A 25,985-nucleotide genomic window follows, 5' to 3' on the forward strand; every position below is an offset into this window, starting at 1 on the left:
GGGACTGCCCACTTTCTCCGGGGCCTCCGCTTAGTTTCCAGCTCAGAGACCCATAGAGGTAAAACCGGGGTGAGGGCGGCTGGCTGCGCAGGGGTGTGGACTCACCGTTTCACTGCTCCCACATCCTTTAACCAGTTCCATGCCACCACCCTCTCCGCTGCCCTGCCCCCCATCTCCCAGCCCCCAGGGGCATTTGGGAGAACAGCCGGTGACACCATGGCCAAGGTTCCTCTCCTGTCGTTTTCTGAAGTTACTTAATAAAGCCAGGCATAAGTTGAATTAAACTGTTGACCCTCCCCTGGGTTGTTAAAAAACTTAAAAAGAAAAAGCGTTCTTATGCCCGCAGAGAAGCATATAAGCTCTGAATATACAGCGTAGTGCGTTGTCATGCCAACGGGGCTGGTTGCCCTTGTGGGGTTTTGAGCTCAGGCAGAGTCCCACAGTCATGGGACTTCCGTTTAGGTTCTGATGCTGGCGTGGCCTTTCTGGAAGGGTCAGAACCTTGAGTCAAAGAACATTCCAGATCCTAGCTTCCATGTGAGTTTTGTGTTAACAGGAGCCGGATTCCCACCCCCCACCCCCCGCCCCTGCCCCGGCCCCAGCAGCTGAATTGGTGAGCTCTCTGGGTGTTCTGTGAAGCCGGCTCCCGAGTGACCCAGCGCTCACATGGAGGCCGGGTTCCCGTCCCAGCAGCGCAGACGGCTGGCTGTGTATGCCGGTGCCGGACATTTGCAGCAAGCTCGGGCTGCTTTCACGTTGGCCCTGAAGCCAGAGAACTTACCTGGGGGCGGTCCTTCACATAATCATTGGAGAATGGCTCTGCTCATTAAGTCGTAAAACTAGTGAGGTAGGGACACTCTGGTGAAACTCAAACCCTAAGTATGCAGAACTTGGCTAAGAAAGAAGAAAAGAACAAAACTGGCTTTGAACTAAGTAACCAAACCAGAAAGGTTTCATTCTTCTGTCTTTCTGTGACCTTGACTGCAGACCTCAGGCTGCATCCCCACTTCCTCACTCCTGGGGCAGGGAGGGGTCCAAGGTGACAAAAGACACATTGGAGTGGCCGGAAATGAGGAGAAATCAGCCAGCTGGATATACTAATACCCTCTCTGGTTTTCAAGAGACTGGCTTCTGACTTTTTGTTTCAGGTTCTCCATCTCAGTTGGGGTGCTCCTCCCTTGCGGGTTGGAGCTCTGCCTTTTTTTTTAAGATTTTGTTTATTTGGGAGAGAGAGGGAGCACACGGGCACACCCGCGTGAATGTTCAGTGTGGGGCGGGCCCCGGGCAGAGGGAGCGAGAGAGTCTCAAGCAGACTCCGCTGAGCACATCGTGGGGCTGGATCCCACCACCCTGAGAGTGTGACCTGAGCCAAAACCAACAGTCGAAACCGAAAGTCAGACACTCAACCGCCTGAGCCACCCAGGTGCCCCTGAGCTCCCATGTTTTGAAGAAGGATCCGTGACCCTCCAGTGCTTACTTCGAGCATGGGGGTGGGGGGAGCGCTTCTCTCCCAAGCATGCCCCCAAAGTTGGTTTCCCTCCCAAAGCCTGAATTTGGGGAGTTTGGAAGAAGTGCTTGCCTGTTCCCCTGATGGATAGACTAGAAGGAAACTTAACTGTCCGTGCCCCACCTAATTCAAGTTCAGCAAACACCAGCCCACCACTGTCCCAGCCGCACAGGATGAGGGTCCAGAAAACCAAAGCAGCCAACTGAGCGGTGAGCATCCCAGGCAAAGTCTTCTGCTCGCACAAGGTGTCTTCTGCCCTTGAACGTGTGGCAGTGCCTGCCCCTTGTCGATAACGTGTGGCTTTCACAGAGTTGGGCTCCATCTAATTGCTGGACCATACAAGTTGTTTATAAATTCATTGCCCTGGATGGAAATAAAAAAGCAGTCGACAGTGGTTTTATTTATTTATTTATTTATTTATTTATTTATTTATTTTTAATGCAATTTAAATCACTGGGTTCCTACGGAAAGGCGGAGATGAACAATTAAATTACAAGGAGCTCTAAAGTTTGGGGTGTCTGAGGGCAGCACTGCACAGTGGTGCTGTGGGAGTGGGGTGTGTGACCCTGTTGCAGGTGCACATCCCAGGGCCCCACCCCAGACCAGGTTTAGGGACACTTTGTCCTACACACACTGACCGGCCTTGAGAACCGGGGTGACAGACCTTGGTCCTGCAGTGGGTCCACGTGCTGCGTTGGTTTACTCGGGAAGTTTGTGCTCCGTGAATGAATTTGCAGAACGTCCATTCCCAGTAAAGCTGTCACCGATGGCAAACACGGCAGTAACTCAGGTGACAGACTTAAACCGCTATTGAGTTTGCGCCATCCTCGAGTTGATAAATCGTAGAGCTTCATTTGGTAGGAATCAGCAATTTTATGTGGCAATTAATTGTTAACTCTTGGCGGGGAGCCAGAGGCCTACAATTTCACCCGGTTTTGCGCACGTCGAGAGGAGTGTGGTAGTTTCGTGCAGTGAGAGCGGAGTGGGGAAGGCCCACCGGGGACGTGGGGGGTGGGGAGCTGGCTCGCACAGCCCCTGTCCTCTCTCGCTGCTTCCTCCCGGGCCACAACCAGGCTGGGAGCAGAAGTTCGCACCCCATCGGCACATGAAGAGCTTTGTGGGTGTGTGTGTGTGTGTGTGTGTGTGTGTGTGTGTGTGTAACGTGCAGGCTTGTGGCTTCCAGATTAACAAATTATCCGAGTTTTCTGAGTATGATGTTGTCCCCGCTAGAGCCACGCAGCATGCTGGTTCCACATCGGAAATGATGTGCTCGGAGAAACCGCATAATTAGCATTCCGGATCCCTTTGGAAGGAGGAGGAGGAGGATGTGATCACTTGCTCATTGTTTTTTCTTGCTTCAGCCACTGTGGGTTTGTGCGGGGCCGGTGGTGGGCCCAGTGCTGCTGTGGGAGGCCACCTTTGGGCCCCGTCCTCCCTGTAGGGGCCCCGGCCCGTGGTGTGGGACCCCAGAACCATCACCTGAGCACAGCTGTGCTCACACGGCCTCCCTCCAGGCCTCCCTAGGAAGCTGTGGGGGGCCCAGTGCTCCCCATCACGGATGATGCCCCCTGCAGCCCCTCTGTGTGTGGGGAGCCAGCCTCCGCCTGTGATGCCCGCGGCAGCTCTGCAGAGTAGAGGACACCGTCCCCATTTTACAGAAGGGGAGCTTAAAACACACACACACACACACACACACATTTCAAAATCTGCAAAAGCAGAGAAAACTGTGTCCTGAACGCCCACGTCGCCGTCAGCCAGCTCGGCCACTCAGCGACGGCCCCTCTCGTTGCGCGTGCACCACCCGCACGTCCCGCCGGGCTGTCCTAAAGCGAATCCTAGCTGTCATTTCGTTGCCTTGGTAAACACTGCAGTTTATATTCCTAAAAGTTCAGGACTCTGTGTAGAAATATCATGCCTGAAGAAATTGCAACAATTTGTAACCTTTATAAGCCACTCCGGTGCCCCCTCCCAACCCCGGTCCAGGGTGGCCTTTCTAATTCTCTAGAGGTGAGGGGTGTGGACTCGGGGCCTCAGCGGCCCCACTCCCCAACCCGCATTTTCCTTTGCAGACAGCGTTACAAATGCACTCAGTCCTGTGCTTTTCAGTGAGCCCCCGCAGAGGTGCTGTCCCAGATGCCAGTGACTGTCTGCACACGCCACCACCCTGTCACCGTGAGCTGGTTTTGCTCTGCTCTGGGCCTCAGCTTTGTCATTCTGAGTGGGGGCCGATGTGTGCAGTGATGTGTGCAGGGACCCAGGTGGGCCCACCACTGCTCTCCGCCCCCCACCCCAACTTGGGGCCTCCCTGCTTGGCTCTTCAAGGCCCCGTGCTCTGTCACCTGGTGGCCGAGTTCTGGGTCCTTCCAGTAAGGACTGGGTGTGTCATTTCCAGCAGAGCTGAAGACAGTTGGTGGTTGGTTTCAGACCTTGTCTGTGCCTTGGAGCTGGCAGCGGGAGCAGAAGGAAAGGCCCCCCACCCCCAGGGACCATGTGGGTGCCCCACCCCCGTGTCCAGAGCGAGAGCTTTTTCCCTGCCCGTGTGGCTGCAGCAGCTGGGTCCACCAGAGGGGGCAGTTCTGCTGGAAGTCCTGTCAGGGAAATGTCGTTACAGTGCTTGGCTGGCCTAGCAGACGAAAATAAGATGTTTGCTTTAGCAATTTGCTTAGAGTCCTGAAAACATTCCTAGACAATGCCAGGGCCTTAGTTAGAAAATAGTCCGCTCAGCTTGTTGGGATGGTCCCAGGAAGGATGTTTTGAGTGAAAATAAAATGATACATACCACGGCTGTTCGCCTCCGCGGGAATCCCATGAGAGCTCAGGATTGTAAGGGCCAGGGGGAATGTGGACCAAATGGGGGCTGGCTGCAGGTCCTCTCGGGCACACCTCCTGGACAGGCCAGAAGTTTCTAGAACAGGGGTAAAAGCCTCTACAGATGGGAGGCTGCATGTCCTTCCCCGTCCCCTTTCACCTTGGCACTCCTACCTGTGAGGGAGTCTCCTGATGAAGCCGCAGCCCAGGATGACACAAATCCAAGGTCGGGGTGGGGACCTCCTCTCCAGGGGGCCTGGTTCACACCGGGGGGTCAGCCTTTTCATGACTGTGAGAAACTTCTTGCACTCTCCTTCTGGCCCCCTCCCCTCCTCAGGGCTGGCTCTGCCCACACGGATGCACTCCGTCCTCCTCCATGACTGCCCTGCACATAATCACAGCCAGGATCTGCTCCGGAACTTTCCCTGCCAGGCCGTAAGCAAGGCCGGCTCTTCCCAGCAGAGTTTTGAGTTGGTTGCTCGCTGAGAACAGGGTTGCAGGTGAGCTGTGACACGCACACATGCATGCATGTACACGGTAGTGGGGAGTAAGAACATGGCATTTGCAGTTAAAAGCCACTTGTGGCCTTTTTAAGAAAACACACACACACACACACACACACACACACACACACACAAAGTACTGGTATCCTTTGCAATGACTTCACTTATGACCCCTGCCTCGGAGTCCGGGTAGCAAACGGTGTGCGGGGACAGCCCATTTCATACACGTGGGAGGCCCGAGCCGCCGGAGAGCCGCCGCGGACTTGTTTTTCTTCGTGGACTCCCTTGGCAGTGTTTCGGGGGAGTATAAACATAGCACACGATGCCTTAAAAATAAGAGGCTGTGCGCCGCCACATATGTTCAGACCCTCCGGTCACTCCCTCTGCAGGAGGATGACTTGGAAAAGTGGTTCACGGCGCCTGGCACACCACGCGGCTCGGGGATTATGTGGACGAGACCTCCGTGCCTCTGGGTGATGGAGACAATCACGGGGGTGCTGGCCCCCCGTGGGGTTCATCAGATGAGGGCCTGGGGAAGCCCCTGTCTGTCCCAAACTCCATCTCACCCGCAGCAAAGCGGGATCCACACGGGCTCCTAGATGTGCCCTTTCCTGGTTCTCCCACCCTCCAGCTCCCGAGGAGCCCTGCCTGGGGCTGGCACCACCTTCTCTGACCCCTGGCAGTCCCTGCAGGCCGCAGGCAGGGCCCACTCCAGCCCTCGGAACGTTGCTCCCAAAGGCAGTGGTAGAAATGATGGGAGATGCTCTCTGCAGGTGTCGGGCTCTGCCCTGCTCCGGGTCCAGAATGGCGATGTCATCGGGGCGGGTCAGGGTGACACATGTCGGGTGCAAATGAAATTTTCTCTGAATCCTGTTTTTTTTTTTTTTTTTGTTTTGTTTTTCTTACTTGTTTTTAATTCTATTTATTTACTTTGAGAGCTAGTGGAGGGAGGGGCAGAGGGTGGGGGAGAGAGAACCCTGACCAGACCATGCAGAGCCCAATCCCACAACCCTGAAATCAAGAGTCGGATGCTTAACCGGCTGAGCCATGCGGGCACCTCAAATCCTGCTATCTTTTGAAGTTATGTGTTAGGTTTCTTCCCTTTTTTTACTACAGTTGTCCCCAAAGCCAAAACTGAAGTTCAAATTCTCACTTCGATGTGAACACACGCCCCTTACTCTGCACCTAACAATGGCTGATTTTTCTCCTCAGTCAGCAACCCAAAACTCAGCAGAATGCTGAAACAACTTAGCACTTTCTCCTACGCCTGGACCTCTATTTTATTTTTTTTTTAATTCCCCTTTGGGTCAGCAACTGCATAGAAAAGTTACTTACTGTGGCATAGAGGGGTGTGTGTGTGTGTGTGTGTGTTTACTCTCTACACCCTACATCCAGTGTGGGGCTCAAACTCACGACCCTGAGATCAAGAGTCGCACACTCCACCGACTGGGCCAGCCAGAGATGCCCCTGTAGTACAAGGTCTTTGGACCAGGCTATATAAACCTCCTTGTGCCTTCCCTGGTGGTAAAGAAACATTTTTAGGGTCCTAGAAGACCAATAGACCTGGGGAAATGGAGTTTGGTGAACACGGAGTCTGTAAGCACTGGGCTGACTTGACTGTTCGATCTCCCTGTGTCTGCATTGTGTGGTTTCATGTTTTAACGAGGGGATAATTATGAAACACACTCAAACTCTTTGCTGTGCTAACACGTCCGTCCTCGTGCTCGGTGGTTAGTAAGGAAAGACAAAAATTAGCTGGGGAGAAGGTGGGCCTGGTCTTTGGGGCAAGGACAGGCGAACGGGATGGTGTGTGAAGGAGGCCTCCTGTGGACATGTGTCATGTGTTCAAATGCAAGTTCAAGTGTGGGGGTAGGGCTTGACCGCCGAAAGGGATGAGCTTTCTGGGTCACCTCTTTGGAAGTTTCCCTGTGTCTGTGATTCTCGACCCTTGGACATCTCTGGGAAAAATGGAAACAGTGAATTCCTGGCCTCCTTCCGACCTGATCTTGAGAAAGAGGCTCATTCTTTCGGACGAGGATGAAGCCAGGCACCCAGTTTTGCCCGCTGCCTAGGGGGGGTTGAGTTCAGGGGATAGCCCAGAGTTTCGGCTCAACAGTCAGGACGTCTGTAAAGCTCTGTTAACTGTCCATAAGGAACAAACAACATGAATTCCAGAAGGCCTCCGTGTTGTACGGGATTCCAAAGAGAAGCCCAAAGTGGGCCCCCAGTTTACGAAAGGCACCAGGCCTGACTACTGCAGTGGCTGCGGCGGCTTCCCCTGAGCCTGTCCTCGGGGCTTGTGGACAGGAAGCGGCCGGTCAGGCCGGGCTCCAGCTCTGTGACCTGTGTCAGAGCCATAACAAAGACCAGGCCAGCCTGTCGCCCGAGGGAACAGGATGGGCTCCTCGAGGAGGGATTAAAAGGTAAGTTGGATCGTGGACAAATCAGGCCAACAGGCTTAGGAGGCTGAGGTTTTGTCAACAAATGAACTTGGCTCTATTTTAAGCCATGTTATGTACCAGCACTTCCTGTTTTTCCAAAGAAACCTCTTGTTTTGCTTTTTGTAATGATGGATTTATTGAGACGTTTGCTGTTCAAGGGCCCCCGCGTTGTTTCCCAGCCAGAAAGTAGCACTGGAGATTCTGTGGTGGGGAGAGGCGACCCAGACCCACAGCAAGATCATTATTTCCCCCGAATAGTTTAGCCTTGGTGGCTGGTCAGTGAAGGAACAAAGAACTAATTGCCAGTCAGGGTCCTGGACGGATTTCGTCGCTCAGAGTTTGGCCCCTGGTTTAGAGGGCGGCGGGGGCTGGTCAGAGGACAATTGAAAGGGGTTTTTTGTTGTTTCTCTGGGCTAAGTCAAGCCATGTGTGTGTCTCTTTCTAGGAGCACTGGCCTGGCCAATCAGGCCGGCGTAAATCCCACTCACTTCCTGCCGACCTTTCGACACCGACAGATGTGTTTTCTTACAAGTGTCACGAGGGCTCTCTCCGCTCGCTGACCTCATTGCATTTTAGTGAAGCCATTTTCCCAGTTTTGTTTCTCAAATTCCTTTCACCCCATCCTGAGTTCCCCTCTAAGAATAAGATCACCCCGCCTGCATTTTGTGCCACTTTCTGTTCTGCTTCGTGGACCCCGCTGGGGGATCGTAGCCCACCCCAGGCCCCCTCAGCCTGTAAGCCTCCGGTGCCCCTTGACCTGAGGGAAGTTGTGGCTTGAAGAAAAGGTCTAATGGAGACACACAAACCAGGATTGCGACAATGACCCATCACGTCCCTGTGAGAGAGAACCTCCCAGGATCTCTAGGTGTTGCACGTGGACATGTGCCATGACTGGAGCTCATCAAACACTGGGAGCCCACGGCTGTGACCGCTAGGTGGGTCCCTAGTGGGTGACGTCATGGCAGCTGTGTGACCTGGACAAGTCACTGCCCAAGGCAGGGGTGGGAGGGACCATGTCAGAGGTCCTAAACCCCTGAAAGTTTCTGAAGCGGACACCCTCATCCAAGAGCAGACGCAGGAGCTGTCCTGGAGGCTGGAAGGCAGTGTTGGTGTTTTAGCCTTTTCCTGGAACTCACACAGCAAGCACTGCTAGGAGACTAGCGAGTCACTGGGGCGCCCGGGTCCGACCCTTGTTTTCTGCTCAGGTCCTGACCTCAGGGTCCTGAGATTGAGCCCTGTGTCAGGCTCCTCGCCCAGCAGGGAGTGTGCTTGAGATTCTCACCCCTGTCCCCACTTCCCCTTCTGTCATGTGCATTCCCATGCGCATGCTCTCTAAAATAAATAAATCTTTAAAAAAAAAAAGAAAAAGAAAAAACAACAGACCAGCCAGTTACTGGAGGGGGTGAGTCTGGAGCCACAGGCCCTGACCCCTCAGGCCCTGATCTGGGCTTCCTCTGGGCTCACTCTTCTGAAAGCGTCTGGGCTGGAGGAGCACCTCGGTTCGGTGATCACCTGCGACAGTGGGGACTTGCCGGAGGTTAACCAGAGCAGGTTTGACAACTCAGGTGGTGCTGGGTGTGTTTGCAGTGTAGACTGCAGAATTATTTCTTGACTTGGGCAGAGTGGGACTTGCCAGCGGGCTGCTTGTATGTGTGTTGGGTGACTTGACGCCCGAAAGCACCTGGAACATTGCCTGTCGCACATTAAGCACCCTGCGAGTGTTGGCCCGTGCTGAAGTGACAAACCTCCCAGACATACAGGGCTGTACTGTGGGAGCTCCTTGCTCCAAAGGCCGGGTGTGCTGGTACCTGGGCTCTGTTTTCCTACTGAGTTTACAAACGGGCAGTCTTTGTTTTTGCGGATCTCTCCGCAGACCTCATGTGGGCCTTCCCGCTGGGGTCGGGACAGCTCCAGACTGGCCGGGGCAGGGGCAGGTGTTACTTGTGGTTTAGGGACCGTGGGTTTAGCTCAATGGGGTGTAGCTGTCACACACATTTTCAGCCTGGCTTGTGTGGCCCAGGCTGGCTCCTGGGCTTCCAGACTCTTGCACCTGCACAGCTGCTGGGCCGGGAGTGTCTTGGGGACCCTGGGGGCTGAGCAGAAACAAGGTCTACAAGGGCTGGGCGTGACCCAGAGTCCTTGGGTCTCATGTTCTTCATCTGTGAAGCCAGCAGTTTGGATGTGGTAACTTCTCAAGTCTCAGAATATTCCAGAAATGCCAGGGTTCCAAGAAAACATCACGGCCCACACAAGTGTGTGAGTGAGTGTGTGTGTGTGCACGTGCAGGCGCACACTTCTGAACCACGGCTCCACTCCCTGCCTTTTTCTGCCCTTTGGGCTCTGGGCGAGGCTCGCTGATAATCTCCGAGCTCCCATCTGTCGTTCACCGTGCTGGAATGGCCGGGTGTGTGCTCTGGTGATCCGTGCAGCCTGCCTTTGCTGTACCTGTGCTCTTCCTCGGGCTGGGAGAGCTCAGAGGTAGCGAGAGCTGCAGTGGACCACTTCTAAGAGCCCGGGAAAGCAGGAGCGCCTGTTTCTCCAGGGACGCACCGTGCCGAGGGTGGCCTCGAAGGCTGCATTCTCAATGTGGGGCCCGGCCCCTGATAGATCTTGTTTAATGCCCCTAGATGTATGGGTGAGCATGACTCAGAGTGGAGACCCCGGGGTCCCTCCGTGAACTCTGTGCGCACTGAACGCAGCCTGGAAACATACTCTAGCGTTAACCATCTGGGGTAAGGGAACACCACCACCGGCTTTCTGTCCTCCAGGCCTGTGGGCCTTGCCCATGCGAGGAGGGTGTCGTGTACCCCGGAGCTCACAGAAGCAGGTAGATCACAGACCTTGTGTCAGCGTGGGCAGCTGAGGAGTGACAGCCTTCTGGCGGCTTTCTCTGAGCACTCGCTGTCCTGTGGGTAACACAGATCTGGTGCTGGTGCTGTACAAGGGTGTCATTGTTTTGTGGGGTGTTTTTTTTTTTATCTCTTCTGTTGGTCTCCCGTATCCGTGACCACAGTGTGTTGGAAACGGTGCATTCTCAGCTTGGGGAGCAGAACACAGTTTAAAGGGAAGGTTAGGGCATTTTTCTCTTTGTGTCTCTCCCTGAAAACACAGGTCTCTTTCAGGAGGCGTGGGCTCGGGTATTAAAGGAGTCAGAGGAAGGGTGGGTGGGCTGGCAGCCCCACCCTTTACCAGCCCAGCCCATTCTGATCCCCCGGCATCATAGCTGTGAGGGCCGGGCACCTGGGCCTGTCCACATTTGTTGGAGTTTTGGGGCACACGCCTGGACTTGGGTTGACTTGGCATGGGTGTTGTGAACAAAGCCAGGATTCTTGACAGGACCCCCGCCAAGGTGGTCCTGTGCTTCCCTGAGCGTCACTGGTTCAAGGCCCGACGGGATTTCTTGGGGCAGCCATCCCCAGTATCATCAGTAGGTGTGGATCAGTCTGCTCTGGCCACTGTAGCCAAGGGGCAGCCGCCGGGTGTGTGGTCACGTGGCTCTGGAGACTGAAAGTCTGAGCGCAGGACATCAGCAGGGTTGGTTTCTTCTGCAGGCTGGGAAGGAAGGACCTCTTCCAGGCCTGTTGTCTTGCTTGTAGATGGTCGTCTCCCCCCTCTGTCATCATATGCAGTCCCTGTGTCCGAATTTCCTGTTCTTAGATGGACTCAGAGGGACTTAGAGGGACTCTGGCCCTATTGGACAAGGGTCCACTCTGATGACCTTAGTGTAACTTGATTACCTCTGTAAAGATTGTGTCCCCAAATAAAGCCACATTCTGAGGTTACGGGGACATCTGACTTGAATGTCATTTTTGTGAGGGACGGTGCATAACTCAGTCCATATAACACGGCACTTACCCTGCGTGTGACCGAGGGCACTTAGCTGAAAATTTGTGTTAAGCTTTGGGGTGTTCTGATACAGTGATACCACAGATACGCAGTTTGGGCAGCAAGGAAGGGCATTTGAGAAGCTGCCTTCCCCTAGAATGACATCTTGTGTCATTTGCACATTTTATTGGTCCGGGGACAGAACGTCATGTCCTGATATCCCACCTTCTCCAAGCCTTGCTTCCCCTGCCTCTTCTTTGGCTGGCTGGGGCTCCAGAGCATGCAGTGCCCCCCAAAATCAGCTCAGAACGGAGTTCTCAATGGTGATCACCTCATCAAGAGTTCTTTGATAGGGTTTCTTGTAAAATTCAGATCTCTGGGCAGTAGCACAGGGTGAGCTGTAATTGTCCAAACAGGTGATTGTATGCACGTGACCTGTCCCGTGGTAGCCCTGTGTGTGAAGAACCCAGTTTATTAGGACAAGGGTTCACACCTCTGGAACGTTCTCATGGGGAATGTTGCCACCTCCTTCCCTTGTTCAAGCAACCTCTCTATAGCCATCGTTCGAAATGTTCTGGGCTATAATAAATGTTAAGAATTGTATTGCTTACCCACCAAAGACTGGGAGAACAGAACTGGAGGTCCCCTGTTGTAACACTGGGAAAGTACTCCAGGAATACTCCATTACAGAAAAACGGAAGGAGCTCTCTAGAGGCTCCCCTTCTCGAATTTGATCAGCAAAGATGAATCTGTGTGACATGTAAGTGTCCTCCCCCATCTGACTGCCAGCCAGCCACCCTCCTTTGGTTGCCATCATGGATACAGACCCTCCCCACCCCGCTGGGTTTCCAGTCCCCCTCCCCACCCCCATCCTCCACATTGAAACCGTGTCAGACAAAATGAACAGTGGCCTGCGGTTTTATTTCATTTTGTTAAATAGCGACATCGAAGATGAAGATTTTTCCTTTTTGTGACTCAGCTTGAAAAGATAAGGTCCGGGCAGAAGGCATTTCAGTCAGAAGACCTTCTGGAGTTAGGGATGTCTGACTTCCGGAACCCTGCCGCCTGAGATGGGGCACCCTGTGAGCCCACAGATGCCTCCACGGTGATAGCCAGTGGGTTTTCTCCTAGGGAAATGTGGCGATGGGCTTCCGTTGTTTGTAAAGATCCTTTGTCAGAAAACAAACCCATGCCTCTGTCCCTGAGCTCTGAGTCGACTTTCCTGACTTCTGTCTTTGTGTAAGCGACTCCTCATTAGAATAAAGGATGGGCCACCCCCCAGGCCCTTGAAGCACTCCTGTCCCCCAACGTGTGCCCTGGCATGTGCCCTGAAGCACCGGCCCCTCTGACACGAGCAGCTGTGAGCTGATGAGTGTGACGGGGCCCTGCCCAGGTGCCGAGCGCTTTCTCCCCAGGCTGGGCCGGGCCGGGCTACAGGGCTACTCAGGAGTGTCTCTGGTTTGGTCCTCACTGGCTACTGTAACCCATTCGGCACCAGACTGGGCAGACTGGAGCTCCCTTCTCCATTGTCAGGCAGGTGGGCCGGTTCAGAGTAAACCCCTCGAGCTGTTCCTTAGAGATCACCTTTCCAGACACCAGCTTTTCTGAAGCGAACAAGGGGACCCAGCCAGCTGTCGTTTGGATGGCTAACTTCATCTCCAGTAGACCAGCTCCATTCCGCTCTCCTGGCAGCCTTGGACCTGGTGAGCCATGCCAGGCAGCCTCCTTCTGTTTCTCCTGGGTTTCTGGTGGCCCCCATGCCATGCTGGGTCATCTCCCCGAAGGGGGCAGTACAGGACCATTGTGTCCAATGCAGAGAGCAAAGATCAGGAGACTCCTAGGATGCTCCCCAGAGACTGCTGAGTTGGGGGTCAGGTGGGACACCCTGGCATCTCAGTGTGGGGTTCTTCAAAGACCTGGCCTGCCAAGTCAGGCCAAGAGGCCGCTGTGTTGCCCAGTGGCATCCTGTTGCCATGCCAACACTGGCTTTGAAATGGTGCTAGGAAAGGAGGCTGCTCTTGAGGAGCTGTGGCGATTGGAGGAGGCATATGCATTACCCCTACTTCAGCATCTGTGGATGAAGCCAGGCTCGCTCTCGCTCTCTCTCTCTCTCTCTCTCTCTCTCTCCCTCCCCCCCTCCCCACAACCTGCACCACCCGGGTGCCCGCAAGTGTGGAGAAGGGAGCTGATTTACTGCACCCATGTGTTGGCTTCTTAGAACCTGGTGGTCAGAGAAGACTGGGGAGGTCAGCGCACTCTCTGCTGTGCTCACTGAAGGGGTTCAGGGAGAAGGCCCTGCCTCCAGGCCACTGCCTGCTGGTCAGAATTCACTCCCAAATGTGGTGGGAAACATTCACTTTTTTCACCTCCCTCTCTCAGTTCGTGTCTCCCGAAAAGTTGGCGTATTCTGAGGTCGTCTGTGGTTCACAACACACTGAGGCTGGGGGTCACGGAGAATTGCGCATTTATCAGCTGACCAGGTGTGCGGACTGCGGAGCTTCGTGGGGGGGGCACCTTTGCTCCGTTTCCACCTCCTCTTCCCTCCCCAGAAACGGCATCCCTGCCAAGTTTCTTTTATTTTTCATCACTGTGGCTCATTCCTCATGGATGTGTCCTTAAACAAGAAGCATGGGCATCATGGAAAACCTGTCCTTCAGGGTGGCCGTGCCCTTCCTGGATCAGGGGAGCCTCTGCTCCGTGACCCACCACATTGGCTCACTCATCCCCAAAGGGGCAAATCTCAGCCGCCAGCCCAGGCCAAAGATGCCGGGGCGGGGGGGGGGGCGGTGCCTGGGTTCCCTTTTCCGCAGCTGGTCATGGTCCTGAATCTAAACATATCCGTGGTTTTAAGTGTTCGTTTTGCATCGGAGGTTGAGGAAGATGCAGTGCGTCATCCCGAAAGCCACTCGGCCTCTCCTGCTGGAAGCGTCTGGTTTCATTTTCTCTCCAGGTTCTTGGTAGAGTCCAAGTTGGGATTGAAATGAACAAGGTGAGTCCCAGAGTTGTGCGTTGGGCTCTGGGGCCTGGGAAGGCCATGCCGGGCATGCAGTGCCCTCTGCCGGCCAGAGGGCCCCATCGCTGGCCTCCAGGCCTGCTCCTGGGAACGCTTAGCCCAGGAGAAGGTCCGGTCCGCCCCACACGGGTGGTTTCCCAGGAGCTTTGCATAAGAGCCAAGCCTGCAGAGAGCATCCCCTCACACAGGGATTCCGGACTGCTCACTGTCAAGAGACAAGCAGTCTGGGCTCTTCAGAGAGGTAGCAAGACAGTGGTGTTCCCTGGAGAAGGCAGACGCTCCAGGAGGGCAACTGACAATTCAGGGCCTCCCACTGGCGAGAAATTAGGAGGCAGAGGTCTTCAAAATCTAATGTTAAGATTTTTTTTTTTTTAAAGATCTTGGCGATTAGTTTGCGAACAAACTAATTCCTATAAAATTGTCCTTTATGAGGCATTGAAATACAAATGCAATTCCTGTTAGAATAAGCAAATGATCCTAACTGCCTTGAAAGTGTTAAATCTTTCCTCTCTGCCGGTTCCTCCCCCGTCCCACCCTGCATCCCATAGACTAAAGTCAGTTTATTGGGGCATCTGGGTGGCTCAGTCAGTTGAGCATCTGCCTTGGGCTCAGGCCATGATCCCAGGGATCTGCTCAGCGGGGAGCCTGCTACTCCCTCTCCCCCTACTCATGCTTGCTCTCTCTCAAATAAATAAAATCTTTAAAAAAAATTTTTTTTAATTTATGTTTTAAGTAATCTCTACACCCAGTGTGGGGCTCGAACCCCCAACCCCAGGATCAGGAGTCACGTGCTCCTCCCTCTGAGCCAGCCTGGCACCCTCTGTCGACTCTTTTGAAGTTCAGCACAGTGTCCCCTGGTGGCTCCTGCCTTGCCTGCCCTCCAGGTCCCGGCCCTCAGTGGCCATTCATTCTCGGTGCTTTTACTCTGCCCTGGACCACAACAGGTGCAGACATCACCTTCAGCTGACCTTTGGGGCCCCGGAATAGCCACCCCAAAAGCCTCCCATTGCTCACAGGCCCTGCAGGGGCCTTTCAGGAGAACTTTCCGATGTCCCGAGGTTTCCTCTGTACGGTGTTCGCGTCCATTTGCTCGGATCTACAGTAATTTCGTACTCTCGGTAGGTAACGAAAGAGGAGTTACCTGGTCATGATGGAACTTGAGGCCGCTCCTCCTGTCACTCTGTCCAGGCAAACTTCTCCGCTCCAGGTCGGGACTGTCGTGCCGGAGGAGGGAAGGGTCAGAAAACTGGGGAAGGAAACATCCATCTGTTCCCGTGGTTCCTCGGTCTCAACACCATGGACAAAAGGGGGTGTTTTACATTTCTTTAATTAAATGAAAATTTGTTTATTTGCCTTTTTTTTTTGTTTGCTTTTGTTTCTAAAGACCATTTTATTATAACAATGAATGTATTAATTTTTGTTGCATACTTGAAAGTGAAGTGCCCTGGAAATGTGTGAAAATCCTTCAGCGCGGGAAAACCAACACTCAGTTTTCATTAGGACACAAAACAACCAGTCAGGAAAATCACGAAGCGGTGCTGTTCACGTCCCCTGTTCTTGGTGATGGTTGCTAGCAAGTGAAAATATTGAGAATTCTTGAATTTTTGCATTTAACGCCAGGAAAGGAATGTCATGTACTAAGAATCGTAGACGGCGCAGGAGGGCTCACTTGGCGCTGTTGGCTGAGGAGCTGGTCTCAGCACAGGGGAGGTTTTGACATTTGCTCCTTCCTGGTGGCGGCCTCTAGCCTCACGGGACTGATGCCCTGCGCTGGGCTAGAAGTCTTGCTTTCTGGGTTGGTGACCTTACAGGCTGTCCACTCTTTGCCTCTCTCCCTCCCTCAGAGCCCCAGCGAGTATTTTGCTGGGGGACCAGAAGGAAAGCCTTAAATTCCAGGCCCACGATTCTTAGCCTCACATCCAAACTGTAGAAAGTTCTGGAACCTTTGATTCTTTAGTAACCCATTAGGCAGCAGAGCGTTGACCTGGCCTGCACTGCTGAGGGTAGTCCTGGGTCTTCTATGTTCATCCAGTTGGGTGAGCCCGTTCTTCTGTCCTGATGCAGGAATTTTAATGATTGATCTTGGGCTCTACCATAATACAGTATAAGAACTCTGGCTTCTTAAAATCCAAACGCATCTGACTTCGGAAGCTCACCTAGCCCCGGGTGCTGGAGGAGTGCAGTGGGTCTGTGCTAAAGGCACTTGACACTGGCCGTGCACTTTGATGATCAGAGCGTGGGGCCCATGGAATCGATGGAGGGTGTGTGACCAGGGTGCCCTTGGCTTGGGCTGCCGGGAGCTCCTGGGGAAGGGTGAGGAGCCTTCTGGAATGGTGTACGGGTCTGGTCCAGGAGCCAGAGTGAGGCTTCAGTTATGGAAGGGGCCTGCTGCCTACCTCTGTCCAGGATCAGGACTGGGAGTCACCTCCGCACCTTATGCTAGGCTACTTGTCCAAACCATGGGGGTTTCCCCTTTCAAAAAAAAAACCCCTAGATACGGCCAAAAGTTCCTGAAGAAATGAGGAACAGTAGTAGCTTTGAAACATTTACAAAACTGACTTCAGTGAGCTTATTTCCCACAACCAATCTTGCCCCAAAGCATCCTTTTCTTGCTTAAAATGCAATTTTAATAATTTTGTTGTTCATTGTGCCGTGATGTCAGCCACTTCCCGAAAGCTAAGCCAGTGTTTTTCCCGGTGATCCCTGACCCTGTAGCATATTTCTAAAAAACACAAAAAAACCCCACGGGCCCTGTTCAGAGCCTTCTACACAGCTGTCTCCCCAAGAAAGGAATCTGTTCAAGTTCGGCTTCTGAAAATGCTGGAACAGGTCCTTTTGGGGGTAACCTGAAGACCAGCGACTCTGCTGGGTCTCAAGAGAGTCAGAGTGTCCTGGGCAGTTGGCCTCGGTGGGCCCGCAGTGTCAAGGCACTGAATATGTTGACCTTGTGCCGCCCCGGCAGGTGCCTGGCCTGCCGCCCTGCTGGGTCACTCACAGGTTGGCGAACAGGCCTGTGGTCCTCACTAGAGCCTTGTAGGGTGGGGTGAAGGAGACCTGAGGAGTGGTGCCCTGGTCCCCTTAGGGATCCCGGCTCGGAAGGGAGGGAGCCGTTGTTGTGCCCATGCTGCTGGGGGGCCCTGGGGGCCTTTTTTTCTCCGTGCACTGGATCATTTCAGCCTCTCCAGTGGAAACTGTAGCCCGCTTGCGGGCGTAACAGTGAAATAGGTTGAGGACCCGGAGGGTTTACTCGGAATTTAGCGGCACCTGCTTAATTGTGACTCTGTTAGTTTGTCGGCGCGTCGCACAACTTGGTCTCTCCTGAGGAACGTGGTGTTTATGTAGATTTCCTTAAAAAGAATGGAAGGTGATCGCCATGGTTTCAGAAGACTTTTCCTTTGGAAAGACATCAGCTACTTGGTATGACTTCTTACCATCTGCCTAGTGTTTACGAAGACGAGGAATTAGAGTCAAGAAACTGAGGGCATTTTTAAAACTTGGGGTTTTATGAACGTAGATGAGCAAGGACTTGGGGTTTCTGTGCCTTGTGGAGTTTTGGTCCAGGCAGGTGGGCTTTTCATGGTCGTATTTAGTAATCAGTCCCCCAGATTTTAGACCTCGTTGGATGAGGGAAACAACCCATTTCTCCTATACTCGCTTTGGGGTGTTTGTTTTGTGTTTGCTCATGCAAGCGAGCGGCCGTAAGATGAAGCGTCCTTCCTGTTTGCCACCCTGCTTCAGTCTCAAGTTTCTCTTGGAAACCCACATGGAACAAATACCCCACCCTTGCGGCTGCTTTCTGGTGGAGACAGGAATCTGAGTATCTTTCTCACACAGTCATCTTTCGCCTTCTGCAATGAGCCAGATTCCCTGACCCCAAACCTTTCAGCCCGGGATCACCCCTCTCATCTCACGCTAATAGAAGGTCAGATAGGGCCTTCTGTCGTGGTTTGCTCTGCAGTTTTAGGATCTCCGTTTTGGAAGAGAAGACAGTGCTGGTTTTTTGTAAGATTTGGCATTGAGGATCCTCCCTCTGAAAAGACCTGACTTTCCTTCTGACGCTTTTTGAGTTCCACTGAGGTCACCCTCCCAGCCTCAGCTGGAGGGAGCGGTGTCTGCTGTTGGCTCCTGTGGGCAAGGAACGTAAAAACATCCCTATTTTTTTTACAAACATGGAGCTTGCTTCCCCTTGGTCATCATGCAAGTGGGTTGTAGAATTTACAACCCCCTTGCAACAACACCACGATCATGGTTCAGAGTTGTACGGTTTGAGCCCAAGAGGGACAGTGGGACACCTCCCCCACCCCTTTTCCTCTTCTATATGTACTCAATTTGTTGTTAAAGACAGATCGTAGGGTCAACTGATGATAGCAGTAATCAGTTCGGGGCCAGAAAAGGGCCTGATCTGTGAGTGAAGGCAGAGGGTGCTTTCGCAGCAGGACCTGTCCGGGAGCCCGGGGCCAGCGTGGAGGCCGCGGGGTGCTGGCCATCCCTGCATGGACACCAGCGAGAGACCGACCGTAGCTCGTGGTTTCACTCTGAGGAGGGCCTGTCCCTGTCATCGGGAGGAGGGTTATGCTAATTAAGTCCTCATAAATAGCTTGCTCCCCGGGAGACCCAAGGAGGAAAATGTCACATTTCATACCTTCTTGCTTCAGAAGAGATACTGAGGGAAAAGGGACGAGGCTCCACAAATCGGTGGTCACTGCCTGGTGGCCTTGTGAGTCTGAATTCACTGTCTGCGTGGGTGGGTGCCACAGCCAGAGGGGCCAGCCACAGAGGGACAGCATAGAGCCACCCCCACACACACACCCAGCCCCAAAAATACCCAGACATGGGAGTCCATGGCCATTTTTCATTTTTTTTTTTTTTTTTAAATAATAGGATGCAGACTATTTGTGTAAGCCGATGCATGATCTTTCCTTTGATTGCATAATCGAGATTCTACTTATCAATTTTTCAGGACGCCATCTAATTATACAAATTAAAATTCAAAGGAAAGCAAAAAGAATGATTAGGCCTCACTTGGGGAATTGGAGGAGGAGGGTGTGAAAGCCAGCTTGCCTGGGATGATAATGCTGTCATTTTTCATCTCTAAGGCACTTCACAAATATTAACTAATTAATTCTCTCACCCCTCGGCTAACATGAGGCTCTGACTTTACGCCGACGTGGCAGAGAGGGGCCACACTGCCGCTTGACCATCAAAACTCGGGACCCAAGCAGATGGAAATCGCCGGGGCCCGGGGCCGCCCCATGGGTATCTCAGGAACACCAGTACTCACATTCGGGGAGAGGACTTGCCATGCCCCTCTGTCTGGGACTCTTGGCCTCAGTTTGCTCGAGTTAGGCACCCCCTTGGCTCCTTTGTGTTTTTGCCTTTCCTAAAGTTCAGCAGAAGCAAAACCAGAATTTTCTAGACTGTGTCCATCACATCTGCACCAGGGACCTCCCAGGTGTTGACCTGCTTGCTTTCGGACAACTGTCAGTTCCTCCCTAGTCTGGTGTGGCCAGTGCGGGTTTGGGGAACTCCCCAGGTTTGGAGAGGGTGTCGTATGTTGCATTAATTATTTATGTGATTAGAAATTGTGCTTTTTCCCTAGCTCTTAAAAAAAAAAAAAATCGTGTAATTATTGCCATAAATCTTTGGGGTGCGTCTCATTGCTGGGAAATTAGCCATTAACTACCAGGAAGTCTGCCTTCTCCTAGTCAGACCCGTATTCTGACCTTTGATAAAATAAGTCCCAGCGTTTTGCATAATTGATGACCGTACGTGATCATCATTATTAGCTCTGGAACCTCACTTTCGTCTCCTGTCCCCCCCCTCATTTGCTGGTTGACTAAGGACAACTTTCTCTGTGCATGTACGTGTTGTTAAAATAAGATAACTGCCATGAGTCAAAAAGCTCAGACATTGTGGGTACAGATGGTGACTTGTGGCCTCAGTTGGTATGTTCCGTGAGCAGGAAGTGAGGGTCAGAGCCTTCCAACCCCCTCCCTCCACAGACGAGCTGGGCAACAGCCCAGCTCCGCATTCCTCAGGTGGCCTGTGGCTTTCCCTCTAGAGAGTCCCGCAGCCCTCGACCCAAACACGAGCCACCCCTCCTCAGCCGCGTTTCTGCCTGCAGGTGCGCTGGGACAGGCATGGGCCCAGCCGCCGCTCCCCGGTGTCGAGGCCAGCAGCCTGGACCCTGCTGTCGCGATACCATCTGTGGCTCCCTTGAGATGCCAGGGAGGCCCAGGAAGGTGGCAATGGACACACTTGGCTTAAGTGGTTAGGTGGTATGTGGCTTCCTGCCCCATTCTCTTACAGTGGGGTCAGGGGCCCCCGTGTTGAGCAGTGGCTCTCCGGGGACTGGGCTGGGAGGAGTTTTGTAAACTGCTTGATGGAAGGCCTGGAGGGCACTTGTCCTGTCACCCCAGCTGGGTGTCTGTTTCTCAGTGCCAGTGGGCCTGGGACCTGCTCCCCTGATGGTCCGGGGTGGTCTGGCGTCTGCCTCCGCCTCTCGGTGCTCAGCACAGGGCAGGCCTGGCGGGCCCCTGAGCTGGTATCTGGCGTTGGAGAACAAATGACGAACAATTCAGGTTGTCGCAGTTGGTGTGGACAGTCCTGAAGCAAAAAACAAGAGTTCTAGATGCTGTCTACTGCTTGCAGAAACAAGTGACGATTGTCTTGGGCATCTGCTCCCTTCCTGTCCCAGACGGAGGGTGGGAGCCCGGGACTGCGGAGGAACAGCCTCCTTCTCCCGTGTTGGAGGAGAGTGAGAGCTGCTGGCAGGTGCCCATGTAGGAAGTGGCAGTACAGTCCTGAATGACCTGTTGTCCTTGCCCCCAGGGTGTCCAGAGAGTAAGGATTCTTTTCTCCTTGTTTCAGGGTTCATAGTGGTGTAATGCCCGCAGACTCCTGCGCGTTCCCCTAAGTTCTTAGAGGACCGCTTTGCCTTTTGAATCAGAGAGTGCAAAGTTCGATAAAGAATGGCCCTTGTGGATAAGCACAAAGTCAAGCGACAGCGATTGGACAGAATTTGTGAAGGTAAGAGCCAGCGTGATTGGCGGTTTGTAACCTGAGGTGCGTAGCCCCGCCCTGGAACCCTCGCCCCGCCCACCGCTGACCCGTGGGGACCTGGTTTGCGGTTCGGACCGAAATCCATTGCAGCCAGAAAGCCCCGGCCCGAGCACCCCGCGCCTGGATCCTAGGCTGCGTGGTCAGCAGACCTGACCTGTGCGCAGGGGTGCCTGGCTCCCGGGGGTGGGGTGGCATAGGAGGATAATTGGGGAGGGAGTGGCCCTCGGCCTGTTTCTTGTGCACACCCTCAGGTCACCCTGCAGATGGAGGACACCGTGTAAGAGGGCCATCTTTTTTCACTTTCTGAGGTTTCTGGACTTTTATCTGTTTCCGATTAAGATATTACAGTGATGAATTCCAAGATATTCCTGAAGAGCCCAGTGTTGCCCCTCATTATGTGTTCACATCCCTAGTATCTTTGAAAATGTCTGGAAGTGTTTTATTCATGAAAGGAAAAATAAACATAATTAAAATCTAATGGAAACCTGGGGACGAACCTCTGAGATGTTGATTAAACACCATCCCCTCCTAATTAGGGAGCAGTAAGAAAGCCAGAGCGCGCGGCCCCGGGCATGGGGTTGAGCGCTCCAGGCGGCCACGGCCATGCTGCCCACTGGGTCAGACCAGCCTGGTGATCGGTGACTTGGCAGCGGGTCTGTGATGGGGGCCATCAAGGGGAGCTCCCCCACCCCACTCCCCATGCGCTCACAGTCTGCTCGGCCCCCCAGCTGCCCACGTGGAACTGTTTGCCCAGCTTCACGAGGTGGAGACATAAAGATGTGTTGTACTGTGTGACTGTGTGTCTGGCAAGAGGTCTGTGGTCACTGGCCCCCTACAGCCCTGGGTTCCCCTGCCATGTCAGGGGTTTGGGATTGAAAGGTTTTGATAAACAGAACAGAACTTTGAAACCTACAGAAAGATGGATGGACTAGAATGGACACGGAGACTCCCTTCAACAACATTCACCAGTGGAGAACATTTGCTGTCACTTACTTTCCTGTAGATGTACAGACAGTGATAGTGTGTGTGTGTGTGTGTGTGTGTGTCTGTGTGTCTGTGTGTCTGTGTGAATGGATGGGCAGGCTTTCCAGAACCATTGAAAAGGAAGTTGTAGATGCAGCCGTTCCCTTTGAAGGACGACCTATGGCACGTGTCTCCTTTTAAGACCTCTCCTGATGTAAACACAGCGCCGTAAACCCCCTACCCTGGGGACTGAACCTTGCTGCAGCATTCTGTAATACAGACCACCTGTTCTCACTGTCCCCTCGCATCTATTCCCAGCTGCTTGGTTTGTGCAGAAACTCAGCAAGGGACCCAGGTAGTTGTCATGTCTCCTTGGTCCCCCTTCGTCTCAACCTTTTTTCTTGGCCTTTTTGAGTTTCAGAAGCATGGACACTCCTTGAAGAGCTCAGACCAGCTGGTTGGTCATATCCCACCTTCTGGGTTCACCTGATCGTGTGGGGATTTCTGAAATTTAAATTTACCTTTGACCTCCAGTGGAAAGGTGCTTCATTTTAGGTGACTGGGGCTCCTGTTTGGAAAACTTAGTGAATCAACTCTCCAAGGCTCATGGCAAAATGCCTGTGGTGCTGATTCTGACCCCTCTTCCCCAGGATCCTAGGATTTATCTAGATGTACCCCATAGGGGATGAGAATGGGATTGGAGAGCCGGTGGCCTTCCCCCTCTGTATCATTAGGGCTGTCAGCAAGGGCAAGACCACTGACAGCTCTTTCAGACCCCTCCCAAGCATGGGCTGCCAACCTCCCACCCACTTTTTATAACCGAAATGTCAGTATCTGCTTCATCCGTGAACGGCAATCCTGAGCTGGTTGCAGCCACGATTTTTTTTTTTTTTAAGATTTTATTTATTTATTTGACAGAGATCACAAGTAGGCAGAGAGGCAGGCAGAGAGAGAGGAGAAAGCAGGCTCCCTGCCGAGCAGAGAGCCCGATGTGGGGCTTGATCCCAGGACCCTGGGACCATGACCTGAGCCGAAGGCAGAGGCTTTAACCCACTGAGCCACCCAGGCGCCCCGCAGCCACGATTTTTTAAAATTTCTCGGTAGGCGCCATTAAGACAGACTTGGGAGTTACTCCGGTGTTCCTTGTAATCCCTGATCCCAGACATTGGCTTGCTGTCCCGTTCCGTGTAACAGCTGTTGGAAGATGCTTTGTTGGTGACGCTCGCATGGAGACCTCGACTCAGCATCTTTTTTGGGGGCTGGGACAGGTGGCGCTCCTTTCCCAGCTGCGGCCATTGAGGCAGAGCAGCCGGTGTGTGTGCACAGGAGGCCAGGCAGTGTGCTGTACCTTATCTGGCCTTTCCCTCACATCAGTGCTGTGGGTTCGGTTCTTTCTCCCTCCTGAAGGCCTCATGCGTCTGCACCCCTGGCTTCGGAGTGTCCCCAGGATCTGTTCTATAAACCTGAACTAACTGCTTTTCAGTATTCTTCTAGAAAGTCCATCTAGCCCCGCAAGCTGTTGTCTCCTTCCCTCTGCCAATGCTCCCTTCCCCCCGCCCTCCAGGACTTCCTATAGCTCATTGTTTTTTATTTTTATGATTAAAAGCATGAAAGCTGCCTTGCTTTGTTGTAGCCGCTCTGGGCTCCTAGGAACTTTATCATCTCGGCTCTTGGTCTCTGGAAACAAATCTCCAGAATTCTGTCCTCCCTGCTACCTTAAGACCCCAGTGCGTACCCCAGCTGTGGGATCCCACACCAGACAGGTGCTGGGTCCCTCTCCTCTCGGCCTCCCACCCACCCCCCACCCGCCATGAACACTTCTGCTCTGGCTGAGCCAGTCTGGAGAAATCTGGGCATCATCCCTGCACAGATGCTGCTTCCAGGATTCTTACCTGCCTTCCAAGGCCTAGCCTCTTCCTCCTGGAAACCTCAAGGTCTCCTCCCGAACCCCACTTCCTGTGGCCACTCCTAGCCACTCTCCCCTCTGTGGCTCCGAGTCAAAGTCAAGGGAAGATTGGGTAGAGGGCAGGATCTGGCTCAGGCTGCACCTGTCAGCCCCCCAATCCCACCCTACCCCACCCCCACCCCAGGAAGTTTCTGTCGTGATCTGAGCACAGTGCAGAGTAAAGCTTTGCTTCTCACCAGCCAGTCTTTGGGACTCCATCCAAATCAGCTGGAATAATGGTCTTTCGAGCTGACTTAAAAGCCAGATTTTAATTTTTTCTTTTTAAAGCGACCACTCTCTTCTGATATTTATCATTTGTTCTCTGCTCTTTCTGGTATCAGACAGTCCTAGAGTGCTGTTGTGTAAGCACGGTGGAGCAGGGTGTGATAACAGGCATGGTCAGGGAAAGGCTGCCATCTCCACTTTTGGGTGTGTAATTTAGGTCTTGGTTTACCACGCTGTTAGGTAAGTTTGTGGCAGAATTGATACATTGCATTTTTACACCATCAGAGTTTTGCTCTGTTGCTGCATCATGGCAGAGCTGGTATGATCTGCCCCATATACCTGCTGGTCAGCTAAGAGGGCTTCATGTCACTCAGTACCACACAAGTTCCCCAAGAAGCATTTTTGGAAAGCATTTTCTGGGTTTGTAGAAGGGTAGTATACCAGAATGGCTTTGCTGATGACTTTTTGTCAGAACATCTCATTGTGGGTTATGGTAGAACATCATTAAACACCATCCTTTCCTGTGGCTGTGGAGAATGTGATTTGGAAAAAGTAAATACTTCATTTTACTTTATTTTGTTGAACTGTCTTACACGCGTGGAAAATGGTCTTGGTGATTGTATCAGTTGAGCTGTGATGAGCATCCGCTTTATAACGTAACTCAGGACAGGACTCTCCCTTTCCTCTGCAGGAGAAAAATGAATGATGTGAACCTCCTTTTAAACAAACAATCCTATCCAACATGTCTTGCCTCTAGGATGTTCTCATGAGCACAGAGGTAAAAAGAGGTGAGAAGATGGGCTGCTTTAAATGGACGTGGGGAAAAGAGAACCCAACAATATCTGTTGAACACATGAGTAGTTATAAAATCTGGGAATCTTTCTGTGTCAATTTTGTCACCAAGGAGGACAAGAGGAGTCAGAAAATGTTGCAGGGATGAGGTTAAAAGATCTTCCTATAGTGGGATTCCACTCTTCTCAGTGGGATGAGCCTGTCACCGTAAGAGTCCATCTCAGTGCAGCGTTCCCCCAAGAAAGTTTATTCATGGTCCCAGAGTGTTCTAGAAGGAAAGATGTCTCCGAGCCTCCACGTTTGCCAGATGGCTGATGTGGTCCATGGAGGCATTGGGGCAACTGAGGGGTCTTCCCTCATCAGGGCTTTCATGGCACAGCTCACAGCCACCAGAGCCCATAGAGCAGGACTGGCCAGTATTTCCCCAAGGTATACCTGAGAGGAGTCAACAGTCCCAGGCCAGAATCGCTTTGTCTTTTATTCGTACCCAATTTTGTTTTACCTGTTTTGGTCTTGAAAGCACTTAACAGCACTTTGTACAGAAACCGTGTTGATGCTGGCCATCTCTAGGTAGTCCACAATCATTTCTAATAAATATCCTTAAATAGCCCCAAAATGTGGATTTTAAAAGGGGGATTCATAATGTTGCTATACATTATAATTATATGTTTGATTAGGCAATTATGCACATTTCCAGTAATTATGTGATTAGTGATAATTACATTAGCTATGTAAATATACAATAGTCAACTAGACATGACTTTAAACTCCAAGCATAAATGAATATATTGCCACAATGAGCCCCATGTAAAGGCCTGGTAAAGGAAGGGGGTGTGGTCAAGTGGAAGCTTAGTGGAAGTTACTTGCAAGGGATAGAAATCCACCTTTTTTTCCTTATCTG

General features: G+C 52.6%; 1 protein-coding gene across 4 annotated transcripts in view; it reads left to right on the forward strand.

Moving 5' to 3' along the window:
- Positions 1-25,985, forward strand: part of CTBP2 (C-terminal binding protein 2) — a 155,765-nt gene that overhangs the window by 86,552 nt on the left and 43,228 nt on the right. For all 4 annotated transcript variants that reach the window (XM_032882114.1, XM_032882112.1, XM_032882116.1 and 1 more), the window contains one exon: positions 20,968-21,126. In XM_032882114.1, the coding sequence (XP_032738005.1) occupies positions 21,069-21,126 (58 nt within the window). In that variant the 5' untranslated portion in view covers positions 20,968-21,068. The remainder of the gene's footprint in view (positions 1-20,967; positions 21,127-25,985) is intronic.

The sequence above is a fragment of the Lontra canadensis genome, unplaced genomic scaffold, assembly GCF_010015895.1.
Source record: "Lontra canadensis isolate GAN:19392208 unplaced genomic scaffold, GSC_riverotter_1.0 scaffold79, whole genome shotgun sequence".
NCBI classification, from domain to species: Eukaryota; Metazoa; Chordata; class Mammalia; order Carnivora; family Mustelidae; genus Lontra; species Lontra canadensis.